Here is a 23,218-nt window from a genome sequence, read left to right as displayed (position 1 = left end):
GCCATTTCCTACTCCAGGGGATCTTCCCAACCCAGGGATCGAACTGTGTCTCTTCCATCTCCTGCGTTGGCAGGCAGATTCTTTACCAACTGCACCACCCAAAAAGCCCCTTAGATGGTGCTGCTGCCGCCAAGTCGCTTCAGTTGTGTCTGATTCTGTGTGACCCCGTAGAGGGCAGCCCACCAGGCTCTGCCGTCCTGGGGAGTCTCCAGGCAAAAATACTGGAGTAGGTTGCCATTGCCTTCTTCATAGGTGGTGCTATCTAGCCTTAAAGTTCATTTGATGGATCCTACTCTAAAACCTAAAATCGGGTTAGGAAGGATCCAGTGCCCTTCAGGGCTCCCCTTTCCTTCAATCGGGATGAGCTGCACTTTTTGTTTGCTCACTTTTTTTTTTAACATTCACAAACACTGAACAGACAGGCCGGGATATCCTCTGGCCCCTCTGGAGGCCTCTGGGCCAAGACTTCAGAGTCAAGCAGGATGATTCAGTTTCAAGAGCCAAGAGACCAAGTTCTCAGATTCCCTTGGCTGCTAACCACTGTACATCTCAGCAAGCCTCTCCATCTTAGCACTTCGAAGAGCATCAAGTAATTCTAATGGAAGCCTGAAATGTTTCACAATTTGGACAATCCCTTAGCCATTGTTGTATCTCTAATGCTCAGCAGCTGCTCAATGAACAGCTTTAGAATCAATAATTAAATGATGGGACCCCATGGGGTCACAAAGAGTTGGACACGACTGAGTGACTGAACTGACTGGTATGAAGGGAGCTCTTCTTAATAATCAGAGGCTGGGATACACTCTTTCACAATTTCAAATGAATTGAATAATCTGTATCTCATGACCACATGTATTTTTTTCCTCCAGGTCATTTTCTTAGTGAACAGTGGTTCAGAAGCCAATGACCTAGCCGTGCTGATGGCCAGAGCACACTCAAACAGCACAGACATCATTTCTTTCAGGTAATCACATCTTGGAATATTCATTTTAACACCAACTCACCCCAATATTAAATGTTAATCTCTAAAATATAGCCTAGAGCAGGAGAGAGACTTACACAGGGGTGTTTTTCTAATTTCAGGTTTTAGGGTAAGATCCATAAAATGAATTTTATGACTGGATAGCACCATAAAAATTGGCCTGATCCAAGTAGGGGTCCCTGACTGAGGTAACTAATAAAGAGTTTGGAAGCCTAGTTATGTCATAGATTCTGTATGGAATTAAAAAGAAGGCTACAAGACAGCTTTTTAACTTTGAAGATATGATATAGAAAGTAACACAACATTGTTAATCAACTATGTGCTGTGTGCTAAGTCACTTCTGCTGTGTCTGGCTTTTTGCAATCCAATGGACTGTAGCCCACCAGGCTCCTCTGTCCATGGGATGTCCCAGGCAAGAATACTGGAGTGGGCTGCCATGCCTTCCTCTCGGGGATCTTCCTGACCCAGAGGGATTGGACTCATGTCTCTTATGTCTCTTGCATTGGCAGGTGTGCTCTTTACTACTATCACCACCCCGTATGTTCCAATACAAAATACAAATTAGAAAAAAACCTAGATTAAAAGTAAAAAGACATATGGTATTGACTGCACCCTATGCCAGATAGTGAAAGACTGGTCTGCACCCCCAGAAGCTTTGCCATGTGACACTGGACTCACTTTCATCTCTGCTTATGATAAGAAGCCATATACTTATTTCACAGTGCCAGTTATACAAATTTTCACCTTTTTTTCTAAATTCAGAGTTCAGTTCAATTCAGTTGCTCAGTTGTGTCTGACTCTTTGCAACCCCATAGACTGCAGCATGCTAGGCTTTTCCTGCCTTCAATCTTTCCCAGCATCCAGGTCTTTTCCAGTGAGTCAGATCTTCCCATCAGGTGGCCAAAGTATTGGAGTTTCAGCTTCAACATCAGTCCTTCCAATGAATATCCAGGACTGATCTCCTTTAGGATGGACTGGTTGGATCTCCTTGCAGTTCAAGGGACTCTCAAGAGTCTTCTCGAGCACCACAGTTCAAAAGCATCAGTTCTTCAGTACCCTAGCTAACGCTGTATCTTTCTGCTCCTTTGGATGACTTTTTAGAATCAATAATTTAATCTGTTAATTATAATTATTTCTTTGGTGGTGCTGCGTCTTTGCTGCCGTGCAGGCTTTTCCCTAGTTGTTGTTAACAGGGGCTACTCTCTAGTTGTGGTATGTGGGCTTCTCAATGCAGTGGCTTCTTTTGCTGAAAAGCTCGGCTCTTGATAGTTGCGGCTCCTGGGCTCTAGAGCACAGGCTCCACAGTTGAGGCACACAAACTTTGTTGCTCCGCAGCATATGGGATCTTCCTGGATTAGGGATTAAACCCATGTCTCCTGCATTGGCAGGCTGATTCTTTACCACTGAGCCACCAGAGAAGTCCCAACATTAATTAGAAACATTTGGTGGCTTTCTTTGTATTAAAAATGATATTAAAAAACTAACAATTTTGTTTGCATTTGCCTCCATTGGATAATTTTACATAGGATGTTTACACAGACTCATAATAATGTTTATGTAAAAGATAGGCATGACATAGTAAAAGTGGGTGGAGTGAAGAAATAGTCCCATTCTCCCACTATTGTGGCCATGACTTCTGTCTAAATCCAAGAGAAGATTTGATTTCTAGAAGATTTGATTACCAAGGGGCATCTAATATTACACATTCCAGATAAAACGTGCATGCAGGGACTACAGGCATGAACATTTGCTATCAAAGAAATACAGTGGTAAAGAATTGTGATTTTTTTATACCTAAATAAACATTCTAGAATATGTTCAGCTCTGTTCAGTTCAGTCGCTCAGCTGTGTCCAACTCTTTGCGACCCCATGAACTTCAGCACGCCAGGCCTCCCTGTCCATTACCAGCTCCTGGAGCCTACCCAAACTCATGTCCGTTGAGTCAGTGATGCCATCCAAGCATCTCATCCTCTGTCATCCCCTTCTCCTGCTCTCAATCTTTCCCAGCATCAGGGTCTTTTTCAAATGTGTCAGCTCTTCACATCAGGTGGCCAAAGTATTGGAGTTTCAACTTCAACATCAGTCCTTCCAGTGAACACCCAGGACTGATCTCCTTTAGGATGGACTGGTTGGATCTCCTTGCAGTCCAAGGGACTCTCAAGAGTCTTCTCCAACACCACAGTTCAAAAGCATCAATTCTTCTGCACTCAACTTTCTTTATTTATAGTCCAACTCTCACATCCATACATGACCACTGGAAAAACCATAGCCTTGACTAGATGGACCTTTGTTGGCAAAGTAATGTGCCTGCTTTTTAATATGCTGTCTAGGTTGGTCATAACTTTCCTTCCAAGGAGTAAGCGTCTTTTAATTTCATGGCTGCAGTCACCATCTGCAGTGATTCTGGAGCCCCAAAAAATAAAGTCAGCCAGTGTTTCCACTGTTTCTCCATCTATTTGCCATGAAGTGATGTGACTGGATGCCATGATCTTAGTTTTCTGAATGTTGAGCTTTAAGCCAACTTTTTCCGTCTCTTCTTTCACTTTCATCAAGAGGCTCTTTAGTTCTTCTTCACTTTCTGCCATAAGGGTGGTATCATCTGCATATCTGAGGTTATTGATATTTCTCCCAGCAATGTTGATTCCAGCTTGTGCTTCCTCCAGCCCAGCATTTCTCATGATGTACACTGCATATAAGTTAAATAAGCAGGGTAACAATATACAGCATTGATGTACTGCTTTTCCTATTTGGAACCAGTCTGTTGTCCCATGTCCAGTTCTAACTGTTGCTTCCTGATCTGCATATACGTTTCTCAAGAGGCAGGTCAGGTGGTCTGGTATTCCCATCTTTTTTAGAATTTTCCACAGTTTATTGTGATCCACACAGTCAAAGGCTTTGGCATAATCAATAAAGCAGAAATAGATGTTTTTCTGGAACTCTCTTGCTTTTTTGATGATCCAGAGGATGTTGGCAATTTGATCTCTGGTTCCTCTGCCTTTTCTAAAACCAGCTTGACCATCTAGAATATGTATGTCCAGATAAATAATGATCTATTCAGAGCAGTCTTGGTCCTACTAGGGTTCAATACATGTTTGTGTTTCCACTTTCAGGATATACAACCATTCCTTCGAATAGTCTCAATGGTCCTAAATCCTTTTTGAAGGGTGATTTTGATTTGGGAAGTTGTCCAAACTTATTTGAAACCGAGAGATTAGGATAATTTGTAATAAATATGACTGTTTCAGTTTCCAGAAATAAAGCCCGTGTTTCTCCTATGCTGACTAGGATGGCTTATGGGGCACTTGAAGACAAGTCCCCAGAAATGTCAAGTGACAGCCACCTCACAGGAACAGATACTCAGATTCTCAAAGAGACTACTTTGCAGACTCGTTGAATATATAATTTCTGGTATGTTGGTAAAAGACGAATCTCATTGCTTACAGGAATGGAGTAGGCCAGGTCTAAGATCAGAGCTCTCAGCCAAATGGCCTCCAAAATTCCTTTCACAATTCAAATCTGTGATGCTAGTAGAAAAAATAAAGAGGTAAATTCATTTGACACAGGTTTAGATGATTTCTTTGAGATCATTGAGGTTGTAGGTCAATGGTGTTCTTTTTCCTCTCCATAGCTTTCATGGATTTTGTTTTTTGTGCCACCCAGTGTTCCACAAGCCAGTGATCAAATGAAAGCACACTTAACCCAGTCCTCCCACTCTTTTTCTGTCTGCAGAGGTGCCTACCATGGATGCAGTCCTTATGCACTTGGCTTGACCAATGTAGGCATCTATAAGATGGACCTCCCTCATGGGATGGGCTGCCAACCAGTAAGTTTTGAGATTTTTGCCATGTTTCTCTAAAGACTCCTAGGTGTATGGAATCATTGATCAGATTTTTCCAGTCATTAGGACTAAAAACTAATAGGAAGCCTGTGATTAATCAAGGCCTCAATTTGGCTTAACCAAATGAAAGATCATTTAAAGGAGACATTTCTTAGAAGGACCTTCAGAGTCTGAGTAATACTTAACATTAGAGATGTTTTTACATTTTGTTTTGTTTTTAAGTAAAATCTAGCCAATTACAAATAAATGCACTGTAATAAGTTCCCAGAGCCTTGAATGCATATAATTTCCATATACTCATCCTTCTCACCTTCTGTTCTCATCCACTGTACCCACCTTTTCAGCATCAGAATCAGATACCTCATTATTCTCATTTTTTCAGTTGCCCTTACCCACCAGACTCTTGAGCCAATTGTTTCCAGGCAGACACAAAAATCAGTTTCCTTTGTAGAGTGCCCTCATAACTGATTTCCAAGAAAAAAATTATCTCTTCAAAGCAGAATATCAAGTTTTTGTCCTAAGTGGGAGAAGAGTAAGGAAGGAATCTTGGTATAAAGTTAAGAAGTCCTCTTGCCTTGATTGGTACCATATGTTGCCCCAAATTGACTGTCTTGTGTTCATGCCTTGCCAAACCCCCTCTTTTGTCATTTGCAGACAATGTGCCCAGACGTTTTCCGTGGCCCTTGGGGAGGAAGCCACTGCCGAGATTCTCCAGTGCAAACAATTAGGAAATGCAGCTGTGCACCAGGTCCAGCTGAGTGGGGAGAGAGGCATGTGGGGGAGGGTCCGGAGGGGGAAGGAATGAGGAGAAAGGCAAATTGGAAAAAGTGGGAAAGGGAAAATTCAAGGCAGATACAACTAGGAAGTCACTCCTCAGTGAGCCAACGCTCCTTATAGCCAATGACCGCAATACCTTCAGAGCATCAGAGCATCCATCCCCCGTTAGGAAACACATCTCAGCGTCTCACTCTTATCAGACCTAAGCCAGAAACACACTGTCACCCAGTGCTTCATTAGAGGCGCCCTCTCAGCCCTCCTAGCAATGGTTCTGCTACCAATTTCATAGGAAAACAAGGTTGGGGGGATTATTCACCAGTTCCCAATGGAGGTCACCAATTCCCAACGGAGGAAGGGGAAAGAACACTTTTAGAAATTTCGAAACTCCAGTCAAGAAGTTCCCCAGCGACTCAGAATACCAGCCAAGGAGAGTATTTGTCAAAACAGAAGGCGGTTCCTGAAGGCTGCTGACATGTCCTCAGAAACTGTAAAGACATCCTTACCAGGAAAGCTGTTCTTCATCAACTGCATTGTTATTTACATTCTTTACCTCTTCCTCACATGAGGGAGAGGAGGCTTGGAAGCAGCCTGAGTTCTTGATTTGTCAGCAAGCTCCACGCCATGCTTGTCATCACAGGGCAGGACCTGTGCCCTGCTGCTCAGGTCACAGGCGACCTATTTGGGTGGCTGCTTCCAAATAGCCCTGGAGGAAAGCACAAAGTTCTCCTGCCGAGAGATCTTTAATGAAACAGTGTGAGTCACCGGGCTGAGAAGAAGAAGGTAAATGGAAGCCTTAAAAATCAGCTTTGAAAGTAAGAAAATTCACCGTCACCTTAAAATTCAGATGGGATCGTGTTGGAGGTGGGAGGCTGAAAGCGTGAACTTTAGAACAAGATGTTATAGTCACAGAACATAAAACTGTGAGGAAGTTTTAAACTTCACTCAAACTCTCCTTCTGAAAGATGAAGCTCCTGTTTCTCATCTGTGAAATGTAGACAGCAATATCTGCTCCCTTGGCCCCTTATTCCAGGCCTCCATGAAACCAAGGAAGAGAACTTTTAGAATTTTTTTTTTTAATGGGGATCCTTTTTAAAAAATCTTTGGGCTGTACCACACAGCATGTGGGATCTTAGTTCCCTGACCAGGGATCAAACCCACAGCCCCTGCATTGGCAGCATGGAGTCTTAACCACCGGAGCACCAAGAAGGTCCCAGAAAGAGGGCTTTTGTAGAGACAGGCAGACAGTAGCAATGCCAAGGGCTACTATGCCTGCACCTCACCGCCATGTGGCATCAAAGACTAAAATCAGTTGGATGAACCTCACAGATGTCCATCCAACTGCAAGTGCATCAGCGCAGAGCCTTGGAGGCAGCAGACATAGTCCTTTGCTTCCCTCCTGGCTCAGTGTCCCTCTCTCTTCATCCTCTGCCTCCTCCCTCTTTTCTGCCTTCTCGTCTCTGTCAGGCCAACTTGAAAATACGAGGACCCCAGGGTCATCTCTCTAGTGGTCTTGGGAGGCTAAGTGATAGTGACAGACAGACATTTCTGCCTCTCGGAACTGTGGTCTTCAGCACATCTGAAGTCAGCTGTTTTCTTCACTCATATCTTCAAGAGACAAGACTAATACCCTATCTTCATACAAGAAGTGACATCAGCCTCCTCTAGTGCTATTAGGCTTGAGAAGCATTGGGTCTTTGCTATAAAAAGGCATATTTATATATTTTTGTAAATACATCCCAACATATAAATTACTTGGAGTAGAGAAGTTTCCAGTTCTTAGGTCCTCTTAGAGTTCACTCACTGAACACATAAAGGTCCCAGGTTTGACAGGGGGCATTTTTTTTCACCTCAGCAGGATGTCACCACTCCCCTCATAGGCCTGGGCAAGAATCCAATATGTGTGTGGTAGAGTTCATTCTCTCCTCCACCGCCTCCTCAGGATGTTTTCTTTCCAACTGTTCATTCAAGTCCCAGAATGTCAGATATACCTTTCGATGAAAAGCACATCTCAACCCACTGCCCACACAATGTTCCTAACCTCATACTGATCACATCATTTCTCTTTCTCCTTTTGCAACACAAGCTCCCTTTCCCTTAAAAATTGTTCTTTCTTGGCTCCTCACTCTCGCTTAACTCTTTGTGTGCATGCATGCTAAGTCACTTCAGTCGTGTCCAACTCTTTTTGACCCCATGGACTGTAGCCCTCCAGGCTTCTCTGTCCATGGGATTCTCCAGGGAAGAACACTGGAGTGGGTTGCCATGCTCTCCTCCAGGGGATCTTCCCCACCCAGGGATGGTCCTGCATGTCTTATGTCTCCTGCACTGGGAGGCAGATTCTTTACTGCTAGTGCCACCTGGGAAGCCGAACTCTTTCTATCCCACCAGATAAAATGAAAACAGTTCCCTCTTTATGCCATTTCCTGGATAACATCCAGGAGAGCAGTCCCTATCCACCTGCTTGATGTTGTCATGATGACACCACTACACCAGGTCTCTCTCCAGATTTGGCCTGACCTGGAGGTACAGCGATGAGCCAATGAAGGAAAAACCCAGTGACAACTGATGACTCACATTGCTGAACTTGTACACAGTGGAGGAAAAATTTATGAAATGTCTAGCACAGGTTCCCTGGAAAAGCCCATGGATGGAGGAGCCTGGTAGGCCGCAGTCCATGGGGTCTCGAAGAGTCAGACACAACTGAGTGACTTGACATTCACTTTTCACTTTCATGCATTGGAGAAGGAAATGGCAACCCACTCCAGTGTTCTTGCCTGGAGAATCCCAGGGACGGGAGAGCCTGGTGGGCTGCTGTCTATGGGGCCGCACAGAGTCGGACACGACTGAAGCGACTTAGCAGCAGCAGCAGCACAGGTTCAAGCAAAATCCTCTTCATGGTTTGTTTTGTCCAAATTTAAGCCATTAGGATTGATTTTGCTCCACACTTCGATTTCTCAAGTGACAAATGGTCTTGCTAAATTCCCAAATTTCATCCTTTGAACATATGTATAATTCATCCTCTAAGGTCATCCTTGGTTGTTTTCTTTTCCTTTCTGAATAAAAATAGAAAATTTCAATCTCCAGGGGCACAGATTCATTTGTCTACTATATCCTGCCCATCAAACAACATAAATGATGCTAATAAGTGTACTTTCTGGTTTTGATATACCTTTCATTAATTCCTTCTTCAAATCCTGAGCCCTCGATTCCAGTTCACCAAAGATGAGGGAACTCTGTTGAGCAAGATTTTTCAAACATTGCATATAGCCTCAAAGTATGTTTGGGGCCAGGTCATATTTTTCTCGCTCTTTAAGAGCTGAAGTATAAATTATATTTATGCTTCACTTTTGATGGTGATAACTGAAGGTTTCTGTTCCTTATGTCTAGCCTTCAGGAGACAGGACCACGTCCATGCCTCTAAGCAAGCACCGTGATGGTAGATGGTGACTTGCCTCCGTAACTGCTTTCACCAGACACTCCCATCACACTCATATCTCCCTCTGCCTCGCCTCTGCTATTCATGGATATGGGTTTAGATTCAGAGATTATGTGGCGCTATCCACCAAATTAAAGGTGTGGATAAAAATTCTGAAGGTTCTCATATGTGGACACACTAGTTCTGGGACATTTGCTATTCCAGAGGGGAATGCTTCTTCTCCCCTGAGACGGTGGATGAAAGTTACATGACTGTAGTGCTTTCCTCTTTAGAATTCTCATCATTCTATAAACATATTTGTTGGTGGTGTTGTTAAGTCACCAAGTCGTGTCCAACCCTTTATGACCCCATGGATAGCAGCATGCCAGGCTCCCCTGTCCTTTACCATCTCCCAGAGTTTGCTCAAATTCTTGTCCATCGAGTTGGTGATGCCATCCAACCATCTCATCCTCTGTCGTCCCCTTTTCCTCCTGCCTTCAATCTTTCCCAGCATCAGGGTCCTTTCCAATGAGTTGGCTGTTTGCATCAGGCGGCCAAAGTATTGGAGTTAGTATATAAACATACTTACTAACCATAAAGACTGAGATACTTTGTAGCTTTAAAATGATACATCAGATTAAGTGGCAATACAAGGTAAACAGTTATTTCCAAATAAATCAGATCCACAGAGCAATTACATCTGAATTAAATCTACCCTGTCGAGAGAATTGGCTTCCTTAGGTGAAACAGCCATCTATCCCAGACTCAGTGATGCTCTGGGGTGTTTCTTCCCCAGATGGAAATGACTGAAGTAGTTTGTTTACACCTTTGTGGCTAGGCTAGTCTTGCTGCTCAGAACAAAGCCCAAGTTGTTCTGACAATGTTTCCCTTTCAGAAACCTATATCCCCATATCCTGCTTTACTATATCTTGAGGGACTCTAGTCAGTTTGCTATCCTGGTTTCTTTTTTTCTACATTTTCCCCCCATTCTTCTGGATGCCTTTCTCACATCTTCAAATGCTGTGTTTTGTTTTGTTTGTTTGTTTATTGCAGACTGCTGTCAAGCTAAAGACCAGTATATTGAACAATTCAAAGATACTCTGAGCACTTCTGTGGCCAAATCAATTGCTGGATTTTTTGCAGAGCCAATTCAAGTAAGTGTGTTAACCTTAAACATTGATTGAATTCTATTGTAAATTATCAATTTTAACTCATACATTCTAGTGACTTCCAAATTATTTAAGTAATCACTGTTATATCCCTCTATGTCATTCTCTTCATCCCCTTGAAAAAAAGAAGGCCCCTGGTTTTCAACTGACCTTTAAAAATCCATCTTCTGTACTCTCAGACTGAACAGAGAGATAGATGAAACTATTGAATTCGTAAATCTGTAAAAATAAAAAACCCCAGCAGTTTTCACTTGCTTATTACCCACACTGTCAGGGTGAGCCATTCTGTAATCTTACTAAATCCCCTTAATCTATTTTTCTCTACTCTCAGGAAAGACTACATTTGCAACCATTTCCCAGAAGGCATGGCATTAAGAGGAATGGCTCTTCTTTTCACCCATAGTTGAAACATTTCTAGAAACTTTCAAAAATTGCTAGTATCACTAATGCTGATATTGATCATGATCTGTCTTCAGTTTTTTTTTTTTTTTTTTTTAATACTTTCAAGGCCCTGTGCTGTTATTCTAGGTCTTCTTGGTTTGGTCTTTTGCAGGGGGTGAATGGCTTTGTTCAGTACCCGAAGGGGTTTCTAAAGGACGCCTTCGAGCTGGTGCGTGAGCGGGGAGGCGTATGCATTGCGGATGAAGTGAGTGGCTACAGAGCAGGTGTGATGGAACCAGGACAGGAAACGCGCAGGGAGAAACCTCTAAATCCTGCTCTGCAGTCCAGGCAGAAAGCATCTATTTGCAGATTCCAAGATGAGGGTATAAGTTAATGAATCTTTGACTCATTGACTGACTAGTTCGTTACTAGATTAGAACTTCAACGTCCCAACTGAAGTCTATCAAATAAGTTAACAGGCCTAGGACGTTGCCATTCTTCAACATACTTTTAAAATTCCTATTTGAATTCAGCTTAAACTTAGTTTAACCTCACAACCAAGTTTTCATCTTAACTTTTGCCAAAATAGTATCAGCAGTCTGGCAGCATTCATCTTACCTTAATAATAAAATCTGTTTGGAAATCACACTTAGAAAAAAAAAGAAGTCCAGCCTCTAAGAAGAGGGCCATAATCACAGATATTTGAAAAGTAGTTCCAGGGACTCCCCTGGCAGTCCAGAAGTTGGGGATCCCACCTCCATTACAGGCATTGATCCCTGGTCAAGGAGCTAAGATTCCACGGGCCATGTGGTACAGCCAAAAAAAAATTGAATTGGGAAAAAAAAAAGCGAACTGAAGTTCAAGATAGTTCATTTGCCTGTCAAGATCATGTAGTTAGTAGGGACAGAGCCAGAACTCACACCCAGACTCAAAGGCCACACTAACCACGGGGCAACCTGCCTTTCAATGGTGTAGAAAGATGAAGGGTGGCAGGAAAGGATGGAACAGAAGAAGATCCTGAGGGCAGAGCCAGTGCAGCACCCAGGGATCTTACATGCCTTCTTAATTAGCTAACCGTGGCTTTCCCTTCTATAAAATGAGGAATTTGGAATCTACAATAAGGGCTTCCCAAGGTGCCACTAGCGGTAAAGAAGCTGCCTGCCAATGCAGGAGACATAAAAGATGCAGGTTCAGTCCCTGGGTTGGGAAGATCCCCTGGAGGAGGGCATGGCAACCCACTCCAGTATTCTTACCTGGAGAATTCCATGGACAGAGGTACCTGGGGGGGCGGAGGGGGTACAGTCCACGGGGTTGCAAAGAGTCAGACACGACTGAAACGACTTAGCATGGGGCCATATTGGGCCATTAGTCTCTCCTGGTCTGGCGTGGGCTGCACCTAAATTTGAAATTGACTGCTTTTAGGCAAGGCATCCGCACACATAGTTCCCATTCCAATTCATAGAGGTGGACCTAGCCTGCTTCTCTCATGGCTATATGCTTCTTATCTCCTACGACATTTGAGTTTATGAACCTTAGAATGAGTCATCTCTGTTCAACTAAAAGAGTCTATAGAACTGGTACTTCCTAGGTGGTTTATAAACCATAAACTCACATGGTTTATGGCCCTACATAATTTCATGTATTGTCCAAGCAACCTGATTTTTTTTTTTACCATTTATTTATGGTACTTAGAGGAAATAAAAAATTGAAAATAGACTGGCAAGTTGGATGGATTTGCCATGAGCTCTTCTTACGTTCTCTCTTTTGGGCAAGTTCATCAGCTTGTGTTCAGGGACTCATAACAAGGAGACTCAGGGTTTGAGCCCAGGTCTGTCTGACTCTCACATCTAAGTTCTTCTCCCGTGTTGCTCACTCTCATCTAATTGTAACCCCCAAATCTGCCTTTGCAACAGCACCTTGGAGAGAGCAGAAAAATAATTTTTTAAAAAGTCCAAGAAGGACCCTTACTCTTTCAAGAGCATTTCAGAATCAGCTTCAAGTGCCTACACCTCTATCCCAGAAGTGCAGTGTGTATGTGGAGAGAGAGAGAGAGAGAGAGAGAGAGTCCAAGAGATTGAGAACCAGAAGGGAATCAAGGAACAATCACCAGAAAAGGCTCTGGCAGAAATTGGCATGGGAATATCTGTGTGCCTTTATTCAGTTAGGCACTTCTGCCACATTTTTATTCTTTCTACAAACACTTAGTGTCCACTTTTATCAGGCACTCTGCTAGATATTATGGATAAAGAGAAAAATGAGATACAGTCTCTGTTATTAGACATGTGGGTGTATGCGTGCTAAACACTTCAGTCATGTCTGACTCTTTGCAACTCTCTGGACTGTAGCCTGCCAGGCTCCTCTGTCCATGGGATTATCCAGGCAAGAATACTGGAGTGGGTTGCCATTTCCTTCTTCAGGGGTTCTTCCCAACCCAGGGATCTAAACCATGTCTGTGTCTTCTGCGTTGGCAGGCGGGTTCTTTACCACAAGCGCCACCTGGGAAACCCTATTAGACATGTATTCTGGTGATAATAGTCCAAGGTGAGAGGTTCTGATGGCAGCCTAGGTGCCTTGTAGGAAAGTCTTCCTAGCCCAGATAGTGAGGAAACCATGTTTTGAAGAACAAGAGGAGTTAGCCAGAGACAGAAGCAGGGAAAGTCTTCTAGGAAGAGGAAACAGTGAACACAACAACTGCGGTCAATTTAGTTCCATCCTGAGTTAGCTGGCTTTACTGAGTCCTCCTCATGACTGATTCTCAGAAAAGGATGCCACAGGGAAGAGGACACTCTGGGCTAAATGACAGACACACCAGCGCCAATCTGCATGCTGTAATTACTGCTTCATCCAGCATGGGGCAGACGCAGCCTTCCCACAGAGGGTCTTTATTAAGGATTGCTAATCACAACAACCTTTTTCACATGCATTATTTATATAGCCCTCACCACAACCCTGTGATGTATTGCTATTACATGTTTCCACTCAACAGAGCTAACATAGATCCAGAGGAGTTAAGAAACATGTCTAGAGTTGTGAAACAATGCTAGCAAATGGCTTTTGGTGCCCAAAAGCTCAGGCACAGTGCTTTTTCCATCATAATACAAGGATGATGATGATGATGATGATGTTAAGGAGGAGAAGACAGAAGAGAAGGAAAGAGACCAGAGAGAGGAAAACCAGCATTTCTCAGAAGGTTCCTGGTGATTTCGGATTTGTTTCCATCAGGTGCAGACAGGATTTGGAAGGCTGGGCTCTCACTTCTGGGGCTTCCAAACACATGATGTCCTGCCAGATATTGTCACCATGGCTAAAGGGATTGGGAATGGCTTTCCCATGGCAGCAGTTGTAACAACTCCAGGTAGGAACCACGGGCAGTTTGTGTCTGCTTCTGGGCCCCTTGCATCCCAATTGTAGAAAACGTGTGTATTGTACCTTATGTGGGCTAGGGACCGTCATGGGAACTACACATGCATTTCCCAAGCAATATTAAAGGGAAACAGTCTGTCTTCCAGATTGTGGAAGAGATGGAAGAAAACCAGCCCTTTTTGCTCTTCGCTGTAGGGAAGACCAATTCTCCCAGGCTCGCAGTGAGATGTAGGGTTCTACTACATTGACAAGGTCTAGGCAAATATGCCCCCAAAACAAAATCAACACAAGAGATCTGTGTTAACTAACCTGAAGCCAGTCCTAAAGTGTCCAAGGAATCATATTCTTGAAGAACACTCTGACTTAGTCTTGCCACCCCAATAAGCTATAGACTTAGCCTTCAGAGTGACAGTTTTCTCTGCTGATTATCAACAACTAAATACAATGCAATCTCACTTAGCTAGAACAATCTATAAAATGAACATTAGCATTAATTGTATTACCCATTTTAGTGAAACTTTACAGAAAATACTTTTACAAACCACTTATTATTGAAAATCTTAAGATTATTTCATTTATTTTTCCCACCAATAGCAAGCACACTTGAGAAACTCCAAAGGATAATTAAGTGCCTTGTAATATTTCAGTGCTTTTATCAAATGAGGAAAGATATGAAAATATGGGTGTTGAAGGTGAACTATAATGAACCAAATATATATTTTCATCCTTAAACCATCTGGAGATTGTTATGAAATCCTTGCTATGAGAATTTATTTCCTTCTTAGTCCCAAGAGTGGAATACAGGAAAAAGGCTAATTAATGAGGATTCATGTAAGTTCCCATAAATCAAGTTTTAAAGTACTTTTCACTTCATACAACACATTGAAAATTTTATTAGTAAGCTTCTCATGGAGTAAATAAGTGATTTTTCCTTACCTATTGTATTCATCAGTTTGGTCTACCATAACAAGATAAGGCAGGCTGGGTGACTTAAACAACAGACATTTATTTTCCCACAGTTCTAAAGGCTAAAGTCCAAGGTCAAGGTAAGAGACCAGTTGAGTTCTGGTGAGATCTCTCTTGCAGATGACCCTCTGGCTGTGTCCTTTTCTGCAGTGAGAAAGGGCTCTGGTCTTTCTTCTTATGAGGGCACCAATCCTATTGGATTAGGGCTCCACCCTTATTACCTTAGTTGTCTCTAGGGAGTTGCACCAGGGGTTAGGGCTTCAACATATGAGTTAGGGGTGCCTGAGGGGAGAGAGACAGTTCCATCCATAATGTCACTATCTGGTGAGTGACAAATGAATTGGATGCCATGAAATATATTATAAACACCTTTCTACAACATGAAAGTAAACATAATCCAAATGGCACGATGAGAAATTATAGATGTGTCACTCTTTATCCACCTTTTATTTTCTCCCCCTAGAGATTGCCAAGTCCTTAGCCAAGCGCCTGCTTCACTTCAATACCTTCGGAGGGAACCCCGTGGCCTGCGCCATTGGTTCAGCCGTGCTTGAGGTACGTTCCAGCAGCTGTGTCAACATCATTCATTTCACCAATCAACTACTTCAAAACTACACACATATTATCAGGACTCTATCACATGACATAATTAAAGTGAAGAGTTAATTCCTAGTCCATGAATTTGTTTAGATTTCCAGTTATTATTCTGCTCCCTCTCCCAGTTTTTGAGATCTATCAGTGCTTCAAGTATTGGATATGAAATCATATATAGTAAACCTCACACACATGGGAAACATAAGAATTCCCCTAGCTAGCTGGTAGCACTGAAATTTCTTTTGTGATTTGATTGGTGTTTTATGGATGGTGACCAATGGCAATTTTTGATATCAGTTGAATTTTGGTCCTATCTTGTATATGCTTCCTTACCTTCGTTGTACTGTCATAAGTGAAAAGACAAAAGAGCAAACGAGTTCTATGCAATTCCAGCTAGGTGATTCAGCTGTGGTTCAGCACTAGCCCATTGATTTTTGCCTGTGGTCTCATCTGTTTGAGAAAGTTTGCATAATTATATGCATAATAGCACTTGGTGCTAGTGGTAAAGAACTCCCCCTGCCAATGCAGGAGACATAAAAGATGTGGGTTCAATCCTTGGATCAGGAAGATCCCCTGAAGGAAGCATGGCAACCCGCTCCAGTACTCTTGCCTGGAAAATCCCTTGGACAGAGGAGCCTGACAAGCTGCAGTCCATAGCATCACAAAGAGTCGGACATGACTGAAGGGGCTTAGCATGCACGTATTATATGCATAATAGTGCGTGCTTAAATAAGTGTAGCATAGTTTCTGAAAGATTGCACAAGAAATTATTAACAGTGGTTGTTTGTGGGGAGGGAAACTTAGTGGCTGGAGGACAGGGATCAGTGAGGCTCATTCTGCTCTTTGCTTCTGTACTTTGTGATGTTTGAACAAGGCACACGTTTCACTTATTCAAAAAAATAAATTTAAAAGTATTTTTTAATAAAAATAAGTAAAAGCTGCCCTAATTAAAAAGTATATTCAAATATGATTAAATCTCAAAAAGAGAAAGTGTGGGTAGAATGTGACATTTATTTCATTCTGTAGAAATGCCAACTAGTGTTCTTTAAGTGCTGAGTCACCTCAAACAATTTGGCAGGTAGGATGTAGGTGAACAAGGAGATCTTAAAAACATCAAGTCTGCCTGCAGTCATGCAGTTACTGTCGGCTGGTTATAAACATAGTGTACTGCTCATATGTGGTCCAGAATCACAGGTCTCTTACTATATAGCACAGGGAACTCTGCCTGATGTTATGTGGCAGCCTGGATGGGAGGGGAGTTTGGGGGAGAATGGATACATGTATATGTATGTCTGAGTCCCTTTGCTGTTTTCCTGAAACGATTATAACATTGTTAATCAGCTCTAGTACAAAATAAAAAGTTCAAAAAAGAAAAGAATCACAGATCTCTGCTGTGAGCAAAAGTAGGTGAAAATCCTTTTATATCTCAGGTGCCCTGACTCTAGGCCCACACAGAGCCCAACATTAAGATGTCTCTCTTATTTTTCCCTAAATGTTTACCCATCCCTGAAGATGAGAAGGGCATAAGGGAAGTGTTCCTTCTACCAAGCCTTCTTTTCTCCCTACAGCAGATCCTTCTATGAGATGAGGTATGGCCACATAAGACTTTGGGTTCCATTTGTCTGGTCAAGTTTTGTAAACAGGTCATATACATTTATTTCTCAGTCCCTTTTAAACCTGTTTAAATGGAAAGTCATTTGGGGCTTTCTCTCAACAGGTGATTAAAGAAGAAAATCTACAAGAAAATAGCCAAGAAGTTGGCACCTATATGTTGCTGAAGTTGGCTAAGCTGCGGGATGAATTTGAAATTGTAGGAGATGTCCGAGGCAAAGGTCTCATGATAGGAATAGAAATGGTGAAGGATAAGGTAGGTGGTGATCTACTGGTCTCTCTGTAGCTTCTTGGAGCAGCAAGAGTTAAGGCAGGAAGCCTCGGCTACAAGCTCATTCATTCAGAGAGAGAGCAGGCAAGGACTGCAAGACTCAGTGAAGCTCATTAGAAATGAGTAGAGTGTTGGAGCTTCCCCTGTGGCTCAGCGGTAAAGAATCCGCCGGCCAATGCAGGAGACACCGGTTTGATCCCTGGGTTGGAAAGATACTCTGGAGAAGAGCATGGTATTCTTGCTTGGAGAGTCCCATGGACAGAGGAGCCTGGCTGGCTACAGCCGATGGGGTTGCAAAGAGCCAGACACGACTGAAGCGACTGAGCATGAGAGAGAGCATTGAGTGTAAACAGCCTGATTGCAGGTCATGGAGAGTTCCAGAGCAGTGAGGAAGAGAATCTGGAGAAGGAAGCTGATAGTAGGCAAAGAGCATCAGCAATGACTGAATATTTTGCATTAGAAATACAAAGAAGGGAAGAATTACTGGGGGAGGGGCAGGCAGCCCAGAAAGCTAGTAGCAGAAAAAGGGTCAGGAGAAGGTTGTGGTGATGGTTTGGGTGACGATGTTAAAGATTTATAGGGTTTTGTATTTGTCTGTGAATGGACTTAAATCTCTCAATAACCAGGTGGAATGTGACTTTCTGATGACATACCCCACTGTGACCTCAAACTCAATATGAGCATAATTGAATTTAGTATTTTCCCTTAAGCCAGTGATTCTCCCCAAGGTCACCATTTCTGTTTTGTATCTCCACTCTTCTCCCAATTCCCCAGCCTCAAAACTGCAAAATAATCTGTGGCTCCTTCTCTCTGTCAAGTCCTATTGATTCTTCACCTTGTTTCTCAAATCTTTCCCACAGTCCCTCCTGCTACCCCTGGGGTCCTTGTCGGTAGGAAATTGTCCTAATCCTCCATAAAAGTAAAATCTAGATCCTCAGAGGGGAGTGACAGCAGGAGAGTTCTGGGACGGGAAGGATTAGCCAGACCGATGCCCTCCCCCTGATTCTTATCCTCGGGAGATGTCTTGCTGTTTGCTCTCACCATACCATCCTAGTTCAGAAGGACTGATTCTCAACTCTTTCAATATTCAGCCCAGACCATGAATATAAGACTTTTCCCTTAACACCACACAGCAGAGACAGTACAAGGCTGGAATGTTTAAATAAGATTTGAAAGCTATAAGAAGACAATAGGAAAATAAGAGTACTGTAATATGAGAGCAGGCCCTCTGGCTCACAAGCTGTGACCTCCTTATCTTCAGCTTGGGGCCCTGTCAAGGGCTGTCGTAAGGTTCAGACGAGTCCATTCCAGTCCTCTCCCAACCCAGGAGCCCCCTCAAGGATACCTAGGCTCCTTAAAGCCCAGACTCCCCCGAGGAAAGCCGTATGAGAGAGGAGGCACTCCTGCCTTCCCTACTAATCCAACCCCAGTTACCGTGTCCTTCAAGACATGTGAACAGAGCCATTCATCAGGGCTCGGGTTGTCATGGCAAAACATCAGAATCCCCCCAAATGGCCATTGGTACCGAACAAGCTAAGTGATGGTAAATCCACACTGTGTGGCACAGAAATATATGTGACATGGAAGACATGCAGACTGTATTATGGAAAAAATAAGGCAGGCTATAAAATAGGATATGTAGAATGAGCCCTTTTCCTCTTTTCTCTGCCCTTCAGTAGTTGTAAGCATGGGGTCTGAAGGAACTTCTCTATTGTCCCCTCAATGACAGTACGTCCAAATACCGCTCAAATTTTTCCCAGTCATGGAATATGGTACTCTCTTCTCTGTCTCTAGCTTTGGAAATCCTAGCCTTTTTCAAGATCTCCTCCTCCTCAACGCTTGCCTTTGCTTCTCCCATCTAAAGGGGCTCCAGCCTTCAGAGAATCCCTCTCATACTCACTGTCTAAAGAGCTCCTTTGAAAGGATCTTTCAAATCATGTACTTGTTGACTCGATTTTCAAGTATCAATATCTTCTTTTCCTGTGTAAATTATGTTTTTGGGGGCCCAGAAATACACAGATGATGAGCGCTTTACCAGTGTTTGTTGACTGATTTCAGGCCCCTGCAACACTTCAGACCACTTTCTTGTCATTGAAACAGTTCAGAGCTTGGCTTTGATGCTGTATTGATGTATTGATGCTGTACAATATAACTCAGATTTAAAACTCCCATGTGCTATTGGTAAGGATGTGAACTGGATACAGCCCTTTGGACAGAAATTCATCTGTGTCTATTAAAATATTAAATTTTGACCTAGCCATTCCACTTATAGAGATGTGTCCTAGAGAAATATTCACAGATGTGTATAGATATAAATAAGCAAGGATGTTTGCAATATTGTTTATGATCATAAACAAAAATAGAAAACAACATACATGTCCCAAAATAGGAGATTAAACAAATTGCTCTATCAACAAGCAACAAAATACTAGGTAGTCTTTAAAAAGACTAGGTCCAGATACACTGACATGGAAAGATGTTCCGGATACATGGTAGATTGTTCAAAACAAATGCAAAACATTATAAAGTATGAATTATTTTTAAAATGTGCATTTAAAAGCATTTGTATGCATTAAAAAAATTGTCTTGTCCACACCAAATTACTAACAGGCAGTGTCCCTAGGAGTAGGATTTTAGGAAGAGAAACTGCCAATTTTTACTAAATGCATTTCCATACTGCTTTAAGGAGTTTTTCCCAATAACCATGAACTACTTTTATAATTGTTTAAATGAAAACCTACCCTCTCAAAACAAGTTGAAAAACAAAAACAAAATAAACATGAAGCTACATTATACCCTCAAGAAGAGGCTAGTTACTAACATGCCTATTTGATGATGGGGCTGTTGGAACTTAGGTTCAAGCACAGAGCCGGGTCAGGCTGTCCTGTGGCTTTGCCTTGTTAGATTTTCTTCACCTGTGCTTTTCTCTGCATATGCCTACAAGATGGTCAATTAGTCTTGGCAGTTGAGGCTAGGGAGTGATAAAAAAGGACAGAGGAGCAGAGAGGGTGCTGGCTCAGACCAGGGTGAGACTAAAGTCCCTTCCCAGACCCTTGCTGGCCACCCAGACCCCGCAACCCAGTTGCCCCTCAGGAATCCTTCCTGACCTCTGAACTCTCATCCCCTAAACCATATTTGACTTCTTTCTAGTTTTCACAGTCTGTGCTGTTCTGTGATTAGTTGCTCAGTCGTGTGTGACTCTTGGTGATCCCATGGACTGTAGCTCCTCTGGATTCTCCAGGCAAGAGTAGTGGAGTGGGTTGCCATGCCCTCCTCAGGGGATCTTCCCATGCCAGGGATTGAACCCAGGTCTCTCACACTGCAAGTGGATTCTTTACCAGCTGAGCTACCCAGGAAGCCTTAAATTATATTGCCGTGTTTGTCTTCCCTCATGAGAGCCTCAGGGACAAGCAGGATAACATTTTGGATCAATGAGGTGATCCTAGTCTTTTACCCCATCATGCGTCATCTTCTTGTCTGAATTTTGAATAATATTTTCCTAGTCTTAAAGCTTCACAACAGATGGAGAATACAGACCTCTGTGGAAGGTACAGTCTGAGCCTATGCTCAGCCACTGACACCTAACCAGGAAAGGAATCAGGCTGGATGGGGCAAGGGGATGGATACCCAAGCCTAGAGGAGGACAGTTGGGAAGCCCAGAGCAGAAAAATGAAGCTGGGAGCACAGGAGGGAGCCCTCCTCCACCTCACAGGGATCCCAGGGGTTGGCCCATGAGCCAGGATCATGCCCAAGTGCCTTTGAAGCCAGAGAGCCAGACCCAGTGCTGCTGCTTTCAGGGCTGTGCCACAGAAGAGAGGCCAGCGGCGGTGACCGTGCTCAGCGCTCACAGCAGAGGGAGCACAGCCCAGCATCTGAAGAGCATTTACAAACGCAGATGCCGAAGCCCAGCTCTACAGGCTTCCCAGGCGGCTCAGTGGTAAAGAATCCACCTGCCAATGCAGGTTCAGTCCCGAGTCAGGAAGATCCCCTGGAGAGGGAAACACCAACCCACTCCAGTATTCTTGCCTGGAGAATCCCCACGGACAGAGGAGCCTGGCGGGCTACAGTCCATGGAGTCACAAGAGTCGGACGTGACTAAGCGACTAAGCACACAGCACATGATGTTCAGATGGGATCGTGGTGAAGCGCTAGTGGTAAAGAACCCGCCTCCCAATGCAGAAGACATTAAGAGATGTGGATTTGATCCCTGGGTTGGGAAGATCCCCTGGAGGAGGGTATGGCAACCCATTCTAGTATTCTTGCCTGGGAAACCTCATGGACAGTAGAGCCAGGCGGGCTACAGTCCAGGGGGTGGTAAAAGAGCTGGACATGACTTAACAACTAAACAAAGCGCTGCCCCGAATAACTAATAGGCCTGGCCTAAGGCCTAAATGTCTGTGGTTCAAAATGGCTTCCAGATGATGCAGATGCGCAGCCAGACTTGACTATAGACGGAGCGTTGGTGTTCATTAACAACAGAAGTCCCCAGTCCAATGTCATCAGACTGGTGCTGGCACGCCTGGCCCACAAGGAGTCACCACCTTCAGATGCCATGTGACCTGAAACAACCTCTGGGTCTCCAGAGAGCTTACCTCTCCTGACCCTGGAGTATTAAGCCTTGGGTGTAAAAGAGCAAATTCCACAAGGAGGGAAGACCAGGACACAGGGCCCCACTGTAGCTGCCCAGGCTGTTCTGTGGCTCAGGGAGAGCTTGGGCTGTTCGTGCCCTTGTGCAACTTCTGAGCCATTTCCTGGACTCTGAAATGAATTTTTTACAGGGACAAAACCAAGTGAAGAGTTGAGGACAATTTCCACACAAATAAAACAGGCTCCAGATATAGCTATTACAGAATCAGCCTCCTGGGGTAACCACCTGCAGCGCTAAGATCCACTGGCGATCTGCATTTAACTTCATCTTGTCTCTGGGAATCTGGGATGAATTGAGATAAAAAAACAAATATTTTTAATAATGCTGCCCCCCAAAAATAATTCTGATCCAGAAATTAACAGCTTTGTTCAATTACAGGGGGAGAGAGATTGAGAGGGACAGTAGAGCATTGATTGCTTGAGTTGCTTTTAATTTCTCTTAGAAATAATGTGTTGAATTGTTCAAAGGTCAAACATAAAATATTTTTTAAATGTATTTACAGGTAAGCCACCAGCCTCTTCCCCGTGAAGAGGTAAATCAAATCCACCACGACTGCAAATGCATGGGGCTTCTGATTGGCAGAGGCGGCCTTTTCTCTCAGGTAGGAAAAAGGCTGGTCTTTACCTGTCAGTTTAGGTAGGCATCTCCTAATGTCCCAGTGCTGGTCCCTTTCCTTGGCGCCTGTGAGAGGGGAACCCAGTTCCACTTCGTCTAGGCTTCACTGCTCGGTGCTGTGTTTAGTCACTCGGTTGTGTCTGACTCTTTGTGACCACCAGACTCCTCTGTCCACGGAATTCTCCAGGCAAAAATACTGGAGTAGATTGCCATGCACTCCTCTAGGGGATCTTCCCAAGCCAGGGATTGAACCCAGGTCTCCTACACTGCAGGCAGATTCTTTATCATCTGAGCTACCAGGGAAGCCCAGCCTTCACAGCTCAGATATTTTCAAAAGAAAGGGACAGTGATGCCTTTGGGCCACTAGAGGGCGCCATGCTAAATGGTTTGGTTCCCGCGGTTCTGCAGGGAATGGACACAGAGGACAGTCTAAGGTGGCAGAAACGGACTGCGCTGACGAACCAGACTTACAGGATGGGTTATAATAGTGTCATAACGGTGCATAATAGTGTCACAATAGTGCATAAACAGCTTGTCTCATGTATGAATTAGTTCTAACCTCTGGAAGAGCAGTCCTAGTCGTTTTGAACT

At 43.5% G+C, this 23,218-nt stretch overlaps 1 protein-coding gene across 4 annotated transcripts in view; it reads left to right on the top strand.

The window, feature by feature from the left end:
- The window catches only part of AGXT2 (alanine--glyoxylate aminotransferase 2), a 41,081-nt gene that overhangs the window by 12,163 nt on the left and 5,700 nt on the right, over positions 1 to 23,218 (top strand). The window contains exons 5-13 of one of the 4 annotated variants that reach the window (XM_020891522.2): positions 870 to 964; positions 4,712 to 4,805; positions 5,475 to 5,568; positions 10,063 to 10,163; positions 10,732 to 10,824; positions 13,782 to 13,914; positions 15,352 to 15,443; positions 17,200 to 17,349; positions 22,515 to 22,613. In XM_020891522.2, coding sequence (XP_020747181.2) covers positions 870 to 964; positions 4,712 to 4,805; positions 5,475 to 5,568; positions 10,063 to 10,163; positions 10,732 to 10,824; positions 13,782 to 13,914; positions 15,352 to 15,443; positions 17,200 to 17,349; positions 22,515 to 22,613 — 951 coding nt within the window. The remainder of the gene's footprint in view (positions 1 to 869; positions 965 to 4,711; positions 4,806 to 5,474; positions 5,569 to 10,062; positions 10,164 to 10,731; positions 10,825 to 13,781; positions 13,915 to 15,351; positions 15,444 to 17,199; positions 17,350 to 22,514; positions 22,614 to 23,218) is intronic. The other 3 variants (XM_020891524.2, XM_070476564.1, XM_070476563.1) reach the window with 3 other exon arrangements.

Source organism: Odocoileus virginianus, chromosome 14, assembly GCF_023699985.2.
Source record: "Odocoileus virginianus isolate 20LAN1187 ecotype Illinois chromosome 14, Ovbor_1.2, whole genome shotgun sequence".
NCBI classification, from domain to species: Eukaryota; Metazoa; Chordata; class Mammalia; order Artiodactyla; family Cervidae; genus Odocoileus; species Odocoileus virginianus.
Note: the sequence above shows the minus strand (reverse complement) of the source record. Positions and strands in the feature narration are given on the sequence as shown.